The sequence below is a fragment of the Mustela erminea genome, chromosome 17, assembly GCF_009829155.1.
Source record: "Mustela erminea isolate mMusErm1 chromosome 17, mMusErm1.Pri, whole genome shotgun sequence".
NCBI lineage: Eukaryota > Metazoa > Chordata > Mammalia > Carnivora > Mustelidae > Mustela > Mustela erminea.
In genome coordinates, this window is record NC_045630.1 from 25,941,277 (window position 1) to 25,953,564 (window position 12,288).

General features: G+C 39.5%; 1 protein-coding gene across 2 annotated transcripts in view; it reads right to left on the reverse strand.

Moving 5' to 3' along the window:
* The window catches only part of PAPPA2 (pappalysin 2), a 290,148-nt gene that overhangs the window by 113,176 nt on the left and 164,684 nt on the right, over positions 1–12,288 (reverse strand). For both annotated transcript variants that reach the window (XM_032319392.1, XM_032319393.1), the window contains 2 exons: positions 11,341–11,531; positions 9,275–9,421 (listed from right to left, as the gene is read on the reverse strand). In XM_032319392.1, coding sequence (XP_032175283.1) covers positions 9,275–9,421; positions 11,341–11,531 — 338 coding nt within the window. The remainder of the gene's footprint in view (positions 1–9,274; positions 9,422–11,340; positions 11,532–12,288) is intronic.

Genomic DNA, 12,288 nt, shown 5'->3' on the forward strand with positions numbered 1-12,288 from the left:
CATAATATAACAATGAGATATCACTTCTTTTCCACGAGATTTACTAATTTTAGGTAATTCATAATATGTTCATGCAAGGATGTATGGAAATGGTTGCACCATTCTCATTTGTCTTGAGACAATTAAGTTTAATTCAATTCCATATCTATATGTATGACTCTATCTTTGGGTATACTTTGGGGCCATCTTGTTCCATTGATTTGTCTATTCATCGATATTTTAACCATTATAATTTTGTGATATATTTCAATACTTGGTAGAGTCAGGCCCCTTCATCACTAAACTTTGGCAGAATTTCCATTAAAAAACATTAAAATCGGGGCAGAGTCAAGATGGCGGAGAAGTAGCAGGCTGAGACTACTTCAGCTGGCCGGAGATCAGCTAGATAGCTTATCTAAAGATTGCAAACACCTGAAAATCCATCGGCAGATCAAAGAGAAGAAGAACAGCAATTCTGGAAACAGAAAAACAACCACTTTCTGAAAGGTAGGACCGGCGAAGAAGTGAATCCAAAGCCACGGGAAGATAGACCCCGAGGGGAGGGGCCGGCTCCCGGCAAGCGGCGGAGCAACGGCGCACAAAATCAGGACTTTTAAAAGTCTGTTCCGCTGAGGGACATCGCTCCAGAGGCTAAACCGGGGTGAAGCCCACGCGGGGTCAGTGTGGCCTCAGGTCCCGCAGGGTCACAGAAGGATCGGGGGTGTCTGAGTGTCGCAGAGCTTCCAGGTATTGGAACGGGAAAGCTGGCTACAGAGACAGAGCCGACAGTGAGCTCACAGCTCGGGATTACCTTGAACCAGTCGCAGGCTCGGTGAGCTTGGAGCGCGGCTGGAGGTCAGGCAGACGGGAGTAACTGGGCGCTGTTCTCTGAGGGCACACTGAGGAGTGGGGCCCTGGGCTCTCGGCTCCTCCGGGCCGGAGACCAGGAGGCCGCCATTTGTATTCCCGTCCTCCGGAACTCTACGGAAAGCGCTCAGGGAACAAAAGCTCCTGAAAGCAAACCCGAGCGGATTACTCACCCCGGCCCCTGTTAAGGGCGGTGCAATTCCGCCTGGGGCAAAGACACGTGAGAATCACTACACCAGGCCCCTCCCCCAGAAGATCAACAAGAAATCCAGCCCAGACCAAGTTCACCTACCAAGCAGTGCGGTTTCAATACCGGAGAGCAGCAGAATGCCAGAGGAGGAGAAAGCAAAGCACGGAACTCATGGCTTTTTCCCTGTGATTTTTTTTAGTCTTGCAGTTAATTTGATTTTTTTCTTTTTCATTTTTTGTTTTTTTTTCTCACCTTCTGGTAAATTTTTTTTTAACTTTTACCTTTTTCTTTTTTAACATTTTTTAACTAGTTTATCCAATATATATATATTTTCTTTTTTATATTTTTCTTATTTGTTTTCTTTTTTTAAATTCTTTTATTTTCTTTTTTTTTTCTTTCTTCCTTTTTGAACCTCTTTTTATCCCCTTTCTACCCCTCACGATTTGGGATCTCTTCTAATTTGGTTAAAGCATATTTTTTGGGGGTTGTTGCCACCCTTTTAGTATTTTACTTGCTCCTTCATATACTCTTTTCTGGACAAAATGACAAGACGGAAAAATTCAACACAAAAAAAAAGAACAAGAGGCAGTACCGAAGGCTAGGGACCTAATCAATACAGACATTGGTAATATGTCAGATCTAGAGTTCAGAATGACAATTCTCAAGGTTCTAGCCGGGCTCGAAAAAGGCATGGAAGATATTAGAGAAACCCTCTCGAGAGATATAAAAGCCCTTTCTGGAGAAATAAAAGAACTAAAATCTAACCAAGTTGAAATCAAAAAAGGTATTAATGAGGTGCAATCAAAAATGGAGGCTCTCACTGCTAGGATACATGAGGCAGAAGAAAGAATTAGTGATATAGAAGAGCAAATGACAGAGAATAAAGAAGCTGAGCAAAAGAGGGACAAACAGCTACTGGACCACGAGGGGAGAATTTGAGAGATAAGTGACACCATAAGACGAAACAACATAAGAATAATTGGGATTCCAGAAGAAGAAGAAAGAGAGAGGGGAGCAGAAGGTATACTGGAGAGAATTATTGGGGAGAATTTCCCCAATATGGCAAAGGGAACGAGCATCAAAATTCAGGAGGTTCAGAGAACGCCCCTCAAAATCAATAAGAATAGGCCCACACCCCGTCACCTAATAGTAAAATTTACAAGTCTCAATGACAAAGAGAAAATCCTGAAAGCAGCCCAGGAAAAGAAGTCTGTAACATACAATGGTAAAAATATTAGATTGGCAGCTGACTTATCCACAGAGACCTGGCAGGCCAGAAAGAGCTGGCATGATATTTTCAGAGCACTAAATGAGAAAAACATGCAGCCAAGAATACTATATCCAGCTAGGCTATCATTGAAAATAGAAGGAGAGATTAAAAGCTTTCAGGACAAACAAAAACTGAAAGAATTTGCAAACACCAAACCAGCTCTACAGGAAATATTGAAAGGGGTCCTCTAAGCAAAGAGAGAGCCTACAAGTGGTAGATCAGAAAGGAACAGAGACCATATACAGTAACAGTCACCTTAAAGGCAATACAATGGCACTAAATTCATATCTCTCAATAGTTACCCTGAATGTGAATGGGCTAAATGCCCCTGTCAAAAGACACAGGGTATCAGAATGGATAAAAAAACAAAACCCATCTATATGTTGCCTCCAAGACACTCATTTTAAGCCCGAAGACACCTCCAGATTTAAAGTGAGGGGGTGGAAAAGAATTTACCATGCTAATGGACATCAGAAGAAAGCAGGAGTGGCAATCCTTATATCAGATCAATTAGATTTTAAGCCAAAGACTATAATAAGAGATGAGGAAGGACACTATATCATACTCAAAGGGTCTGTCCAACAAGGAGATTTAACAATTTTAAATATCTATGCCCCCAATGTGGGAGCAGCCAACTATACAAACCAATTAATAACAAAATCAAAGAAACAATAATACAATAATAGGGGACACTAACTCTCCCCTCACTGAAATGGACAGATCATCCAAGCAAAAGATCAGCAAGGAAATAAAGGCCTTAAACGACACACTGGACCAGATGGACATCACAGATATATTCAGAACATTTCATCCCAAAGCAACAGAATACACATTCTTCTCTAGTGCACATGGAACATTCTCCAGAATAGATCACATCCTCGATCCTAAATCAGGACTCAACCGGTATCAAAAGATTGGGATCATTCCCTGCATATTTTCAGACCACAATGCTCTAAAGCTAGAACTCAACCACAAAAGGAAGTTTGAAAAGAACCCAAATACATGGAGACTAAACAGCATCCTTCTAAAGAATGAATGGGTCAACCGGGAAATTAAAGAAGAATTGAAAAAAATCATGGAAACAAATGATAATGAAAATACAACGGTTCAAAATCTGTGGGACACAACAAAGGCAGTCCTGAGAGGAAAATATATAGCGGTACAAGCCTTTCTCAAGAAACAAGAAAGGTCTCAGGTACACAACCTAACCCTACACCTAGAGGAGCTGGAGAAAGAACAAGAAAGAAACCCTAAGCCAAGCAGGAGAAGGGAAATCATAAAGATCAGAGCAGAAATCAATGAAATAGAAACCAAAAAGACAACAGAGCAAATCAACGAAACTAGGAGTTGGTTCTTTGAAAGAATTAATAAAATTGATAAACCCCTGGCCAGACTTATCAAAAAGAAAAGAGAAAAGACCCAAATAAATAAAATCATGAATGAAAGAGGAGAGATCACAACTAACACCAAAGAAATACAAACTATTATAAGAACATACTATGAGCAACTCTACGCCAATAAATTTGACAATCTGGAAGAAATGGATGCTTTCCTAGAAACATATAAACTACCACAACTGAACCAGGAAGAAATAGAGCACCTCAACAGACCGATAACCAGTAAGGAGATTGAAACAGTCATTAAAAATCTCCAAACAAAGCCCAGGGCCAGACGGCTTCCCGGGGGAATTCTACCAAACATTTAAAGAAGAACTAATTCCTATTCTCCTGAAACTGTTCCAAAAAATAGAAATGGAAGGAAAACTTCCAAACTCATTTTATGAGGCCAGCATCACCTTGATCCCAAAACCAGACAAGGATCCCATCAAAAAAGAGAGCTATAGACCAATATCCTTGATGAACACAGATGCGAAAATACTCAACAAAATACTAGCCAATAGGATTCAACAGTACATTAAAAGGATTATTCACCACGACCAAGTGGGATTTATTCCAGGGCTGCAAGGTTGGTTCAACATCTGCAAATCAGTCAATGTGATACAACACATCAATAAAAGAAAGAACAAGAACCATATGATACTCTCAATAGATGCTGAAAAAGCATTTGACAAAGTACAGCATCCCTTCCTGATCAAAACTCTTCAAAGTGTAGGGATAGAGGGCACATACCTCAATATCATCAGAGCCATCTATGAAAAACCCACCGCAAATATCATTCTCAATGGAGAAAAACTGAAAGCTTTTCCGCTAAGGTCAGGAACACGGCAGGGATGTCCATTATCACCACTGCTATTCAACACAGTACTAGAGGTCCTAGCCTCAGCAATCAGACAACAAAAGGAAATTAAAGGCATCCAAATCAGCAAAGAAGAAGTCAAATTATCACTCTTCGCAGATGATATGATACTATATGTGGAAAACCCAAAAGACTCCACTCCAAAACTGCTAGAACTTATACCGGAATTCAGTAAAGTGTCAGGATATAAATGCACAGAAATCAGTTGCATTTCTCTACACCAACAGCAAGACAGAAGAAAGAGAAATTAAGGAGTCAATCCCATTTACAATTGCACCCAAAACCATAAGATACCTAGGAATAAACCTAACCAAAGAGGCACAGAATCTATACTCAGAAAACTATAAAGTACTCATGAAAGAAATTGAGGAAGACACAAAGAAATGGAAAAATGTTCCATGCTCCTGGATTGGAAGAATAAATATTGTGAAAATGTCTATGCTACCTAAAGCAATCTACACATTTAATGCAATTCCTATCAAAGTACCATCCATCTTTTTCAAAGAAATGGAACAAATAATTCTAAAATTTATATGGAACCAGAAAAGACCTCGAATAGCCAAACGGATATTGAAAAAGAAAGCCAACGTTGGTGGCATCACAATTCCGGACTTCAAGCTCTATTACAAAGCTGTCATCATCAAGACAGCATGGTACTGGCACAAAAACAGACACATAGATCAATGGAACAGAATAGAGAGCCCAGAAATAGACCCTCAACTCTACAGTCAACTAATCTTCGACAAAGCAGGAAAGAATGTCCAATGGAAAAAAGACAGCCTCTTCGATAAATGGTTCTGGGAAAATTGGACAGCCACATGCAGAAAAATGAAATTGGACCATTTCCTTACACCACACACAAAAATAGACTCAAAATGGATGAAGGACCTCAATGTGCGAAAGGAATCCATCAAAATCCTTGAGGAGAACACAGGCAGCAACCTCTTTGACCTCAACCGCAGCAACATCTTCCTAGGAACAACGCCAAAGGCAAGGGAAGCAAGGGCAAAAATGAACTATTGGGATTTCATCAAGATCAAAAGCTTTTGCACAGCAAAGGAAACAGTTAACAAAATCAAAAGACAACTGACAGAATGGGAGAAGATATTTGCAAATGACATATCAGATAAAGGACTAGTGTCCAGAATCTATAAAGAACTTAGCAAACTCAACACCCAAAGAACAAATAATCCAATCAAGAAATGGGCAGAGGACATGAACAGACATTTCTGCAAAGAAGACATCCAGATGGCCAACAGACACATGAAAAAGTGCTCCATATCACTCGGCATCAGGGAAATACAAATCAAAACCACAATGAGATATCACCTCACACCAGTCAGAATGGCTAAAATCAACAAGTCAGGAAATGACAGATGCTGGCGAGGATGCGGAGAAAGGGGAACCCTCCTACACTGTTGGTGGGAATGCAAGCTGGTGCTGCCACTCTGGAAAACATCATGGAGGTTCCTCAAAATGTTGAAAATAGAACTGCCCTATGACCCAGCAATTGCACTATTGGGTATTTACCCTAAGGATACAAACGTAGTGGTCCAAAGGGGCACATGCACCCGAATGTTTATAGCAGCAATGTCCACAATAGCCAAACTATGGAAAGAACCTAGATGTCCATCAACAGATGAATGGATCAAGAAGATGTGGTATATATACACAATGGAATACTATGCAGCCATCAAAAGAAATGAAATCTTGCCATTTGCGACAACATGGATGGAACTAGAGCATATCATGCTTAGCGAAATAAGTCAAGCAGAGAAAGACAACTATCATATGATCTCCCTGATAAGAGGAAGTGGTGATGCAACATGGGGGCTTAAGTGGGTAGGAGAAGAATCAATGAAACAAGATGGGATTGGGAGGGAGACAAACCATAAGTGACTCTTAATCTCACAAAACAAACTGAGGGTTGCTGGGGGGAGGGGGTTTGGGAGAAGGGGGTGGGATTATGGACATTGGGGAGGGTATGTGCTTTGGTGAGTGCTGTGAAGTGTGTAAACCTGGTGATTCACAGACTTGTACCCCTGTGGATAAAAATACATGTTTATAAAAAATAAAAAATTAAAAAAAAATTTTAACTCATAATTTAAATTTTTTCTCAAAGAAAAAACAGGATCAGATAGCTTCACTGATGAATATTTCAAAAATTAACACCAACCTTACACAACATATTCCATAGATCTAGGAGGGAAAGAAACTTATTTTAAAAGTCAAATCTAGCCTTCATCATATAAAATCTGATAAAACAGTAAAATAAAATCTAAAAAATAAGAGCCAACCTCTAATGAACAAAGATGAGAAAACACTTGAAATATTCAAAAACATAACCTAAAACTACTGACAAAGGATTACACATCACCTCCAAATTGTTATTTTTTTTTTCCAGGTATGTAAGCTCAGTTTAACATTTAGAAGTTTGTCAAAAAGTAAGTCAAGTCTTTGGCAGAATAGAAGACAACATAATGTGATCAAAATAGATGTAGAAAAGGCATTTGGTAAAATTCAACTCCATTCTCTCAGAAAACTATAAAATGTTAGGAGAAATTAAGGAAGACTTAAGGAAGAAGTTGAAGGATTATATTAGAAGACTCAATATTTTAAAGAATATTTTAATATTTTAAGTTGACCTAAAGATTTAATGAAATCCCAATCAAAATTACATCAGGGTTTCTTTTCCAATGTGGAAATGGAAGCTGATTCCAAAGCTTATACAAAAATTCAAAGGACCAAGAACAGCTAATGCAATCTGGGATAAAAGGAATGTGTTGTGATGAGCACTGGGTATTATATGCAAATAATGAATCATGGAGCACTACATCAAAAACTAATGAATGGTGTACTGTATGATGATTAACATAACATACTAATAAAAAAAAGGAACAAAGTTTTAGGACTTGTATTATCCAATTTTAAGATTCACCAAAATTTTACCATAATTAAGAGTATAGTACTGAAGCAAGAACATAAAGACCAGTAAAACAAAACATTGAATCAATAAATGGACGAAATACATATTGCTAGTTGACTTATGCAAAGGTACACAGTGCAACATAGAAGGAAAGAGAAAATTTTAGTTTGAATAAGAGTGGTTCTAGATGTACTGAAGATCAAAAGAGGAAAAATTCTTGATCTTTACCTCACACTTTATATAAAAATTCCAGATGGTATCTAGACCTACATACAAAAGATAAAATAATAACAGGTCTAAAAGATAACACAGTGAAGTATATCTTTGTGCCAGGCAAAGATTTCTTAATACCGTATGTGAAAAGCACTTAACCATAAAGGGGAAAAAAGATCAACTGGAATTTTGTAAAATTTAGAAATTCATCTAAAGATACTACCAAAAAATAAGAAAAAGTAAGCCATAGTATTGGAACAAACTAAATAACATATAACCAAAGAAGGATTACATTCAGAAACCTGTAAAGAAATCACATAAGTGGGGGCACCTGGGTGGCTCAATGGGTTAAAGCCTCTGTCTTCAGCTCAGGTCATGATCCCAGGGTCCTGGGATCCAGCCCCGCATCAGGCTCTCTGCTCAGCGGGGGAGCCTGCTTCTCTCTCTCTCTCTGCCTGCCTCTCTGCCTACTTGTGATCTCTGTCAAATAAATAAATAAATTTTTTTTAAAAAATCACATAAATGAAGAAGAAAATGACAGACAACCCAACACAAAATTGGGCAAAAGATTTGTATATGCCCTCCAGGAAAAAAGAAAAGAAAAAGGATAAACAAATGGCCAGTATAATCTAAAAGACTCCCAAACTCATTAGCTGACATGAAGGCAACGGACACAAAGAAGGAGACACTTTTATATGCCCAACAGAATGGCTAGAATTAAGACTTGAAATACCAAGTATTGGTGAAAATGTGAAACAGTTGGAAGACTCATGAGCTTCTGGTGGGAGTTTAAATTATTACAACCACTATGGAAGCTTATTGGAATTATCTAGTAAAGCTTGTAATCTGCTTACCAATGATCTAGCAGTTCCAAATATACCCAACTGTTTATATACATTCACCAAAAGGAATGCACAGAAATGTTTATAGCAGAACTATGCATAATACCATAGAGAAAACCTGGAAATAACCCAAATGTCCATCAGTATGGATAAATAAATTGTGGCATATTCTTCACACACTGGAATGCTACACAGCCATGGAAATGAACTCTACTGTCACTCACAGCAGCATTCTCACAAACAGAATGTTGAATAAGAATGAATGACACACGAAATTACACACTCAAGTGTTTCACATAACATTCAAAAAAAAAAAAAAAAAACCACAATCTCTGTGACAGAACTAAGAAGAGTAGATGCCTCTGTGCTACCAAAACCGAGAAGGGCAAGGAGAGTGCTTTACGGGGTGATCATTGCTCCATTTCTTGATGTGTATGATGGGCAGAGAGGATGTTCACTCTAAAAATGTACTGATCTGTGCATTTCTGATGTTTGCACTTTTCTGTGTGTGTGTTACACTTTGGTAAGTCAATTTATTTACAAAAAAAAAAAAAAGACGTCCAAAATTTGAAAAGAGGTGAACATAAATCAAAATATTAAAAACATTCAGAAAAACAGAGGAAATTTCCAGACATGCCATTCCAGCCTATCATTTTACACACACACACACACACACACACACACACACACTCTATCCGTGGCCTTCACAAAGAACCATTTGGGTCACTTACTTTGAGCCAAACCTCATCCTCTCTCTCCAGACTACCTTCTGTCTGCTCACTTCTTTTATCCTGAGGTCTATTTCCACTGGTGACACAGGGAAACCAGCCAGTAAGGGGAGGGTGCTCTGGTGACTCTGGGTGATAGGATGTGCAAATCTGAAATGCAATTTCAACCAAAAGTTAAATGTGCAGGGTGCGAGATAAGTGAAGATAATGAAATTCTGTAGCTCAAAACCAAGGTCTTCCTCTCTTTCTGAGTACTCAGACGTTACTGGCAGAGAACTTTTCTCAGTATGGAAGAATGTTCTCTGACAGTCAGGATATAACTTACCTAAATAGAAAAACACACATGGTAACTCTCAGCCCACCCTCAACCCAGAGATCTTGCCCAAAGAACAGTCCTGGCACATTTCAGGGCAACTGCTCTGAGAATTAGCCACAGAATGCTATCCAAGATGCTGTATCTTTCCCAGGCAGGATCCACCATTCCGGGAGTGAGGTTCCTGAGTCAGGGAGCCACTCAGCATTCGGTTGGATTTAGAAGCCAGGGAACAAACCCCAGAAAATTTCTCCCACTCCACATTAGGAAGACAGACAAGCTAGACTATAAGCCACTTGAGAGAGCTGTTCCTAAGTCAGAATCTTCCAACCCCCCACCCCAGTTTCCTGTCCTCAGGCACCAAGAACTCTTGAGAAAGATGCCCGATTTCACTGAAGAAGCATGGTAGACACAGCTACAAGCCCTCGCCCCACCATATCCATTTCCCCTTACTTTCTTATTAACAAACTCCGATTTTGTTCAAGGTGGCAGTGAACCCCATTATACATGCTCATCTCCTCAGACTCCTTTACAACCGAGGGAGATGAAGTGACCTGGATATGACCAATAAGATGTTGCTGGGAATTTGTAGTGTTAAACTTCTGGAAAAGCTGCCATGATTTTCCCAATAAAAAGGGAAAGACTCGACTAGCATACACCTATTTCCCTGTGAACTTCACCCATCTTCCTGCCTGGAATGTGGACTTCATGCCTGGAGGAGTCCTCTTACAAGGAGGAGGTAGGAAGCTGCAAGCCAAGGATGGAGAGTTAGAATCTAGAAGATGCCTAGGTCCTTGAGGAGTTTCTTGAACCGGACCACAAGCCCTGACTGGTTTCTCAGTTTCTTGGGGGTGTGTGCTTAAGTATAAAATTCAGTGATTTCACCCTGGCCTAAAATACCTAGAGAACTTAATCTCACTTCTGTTGAAAGGAAGGTATATTGCTTATTGTTATGATAAATGGAAGAGTTTAGTTGGCAGTGGGTGCATCTGGAATAGTACCCAAAAGCCAAAGCCCTTAATATTTTTTTCAGTATTCAACTATAATTCATAGAAGTCAGTTCTTAAAGTCCTCAGAGGATCTCCTATTTATTTAGGTGGAGATTTCATGGGAAGTTGTATGCCTACAGATTTGTTTTTGTACTAATTGTAAAATTTCTTTAAATTGAATTATACTTGGATCTTTAATATATTTTAAATTCCATTTGATCCTTGTAATAAACCATTCAGTCAGATGGTTTTTATTACTATGATCCATTTTACATATGAAAACACTGGGGCCCAGAGAGGTTAAGTGACCTGTCAAATCTCACTTAGTAATAATAATAGTAGGAGTAGTAGCAATACCACTGAATTCAGTATTGTAATCCAAGCAATCTGGCTCTTCACTACTTCTTTTTCTTGATTTAAAATAAATCCTCTCATACACAAAGCTCAAGTGTAATTTCTGTTATTTATACATCTGAGGTTAATTCTGAGATACTCTGTATCCCTTGGAGTGAGCTAACTGCACAGCCAAAGGCTCCTGGATGAAACCTAGTGCGCGGAAGTGGGGTGAGGGGCCTGAGGGAGGAAGATAAGACTTCGCTGCCAGCCTAGAAGTGTTTCATTGAGCATTACCTTATTCTGAGTTCAGGAGGGACTAAATTTGATTTCAAAGGCAGGAGAGAAATGTAAGCCCCCATAAAGCATCTCAGAGAGAGAGAGTCACTTGACAATTCTGCTCAACCTTAACCAATTCTTCTGGCTTGATTTACCATGGAATGAGGTTCTCCTGTTACCAAGGAAGCAGGACACTTCTTATCTTCATGAGAGGAGTAAGCTTGGGTGGCCCACTGATCCAGGTATCCTTTGGGAGTATAGAGGCCACAGTCTATGATGCTGGTTTCCTTCTCAAAAGGTTCACATATCCCATCTCCCTCATATATGTAACATAGGCTTGGCTCCCCTGCCAAGAAATATAGTATAACATTTGAAAAAGTATTGTGAATAGGTCATGTAAAAATCATTACATTTTTTTTCTCTAGTCCAGGAAAGAGAATCCTGTTACTGCTGGCTAGTCTAACGCCCACCCAAAACATGCAGACAAGACACACACACACACACACACACACACACACACACCCCTAAAGAAGGAGGATTCTTTTTCATGGGAAGGAAAGTAGAATCCATCTCTGTAATAAAATGTCTAGAAAGGGGTGGAATTTGTGAATAAAGAATAGGGAGAGGGATGCCTGTGTGGCTCAGTGGGTTAAAGCCTCTGCCTTTGGCTCGGGTCATGATTCCAGGGTCCTGGGATCGAGCCCCGCATCGGGCTCTCTGCTCAGCAGGGAGCCTGCTTCCTTTCCTCTCTCTCTGCCTGCCTCTCTGCCTACTTGTAATCTCGGTTTGTCAAATAAATAAATAAATAAAATCTTAAAAGAAAAAAAAAAAGAATAGGGAGAAAAAAGTAAGCTGGAGGTAGAAAGAAATGTTAAGGCACCACTGGGCAAGATCCTGAGGGAAGAAGAAGCTAAAAGAGCAGTAAGTAGAAGAAGAGAAGTTACAGAAATGGTGTGATGTGTCATGCACCTGGATCCCCTTCATGGTTTTTGAAATATCAAAGTAGTTGAGGGATTTATTTTCGATTACTCTTTGTAGCTGAATTCTTTCTTTGACTAACTGTGCCGCTGCTTGGACACAAACCGTGGGGTTTTGAGGCTTAC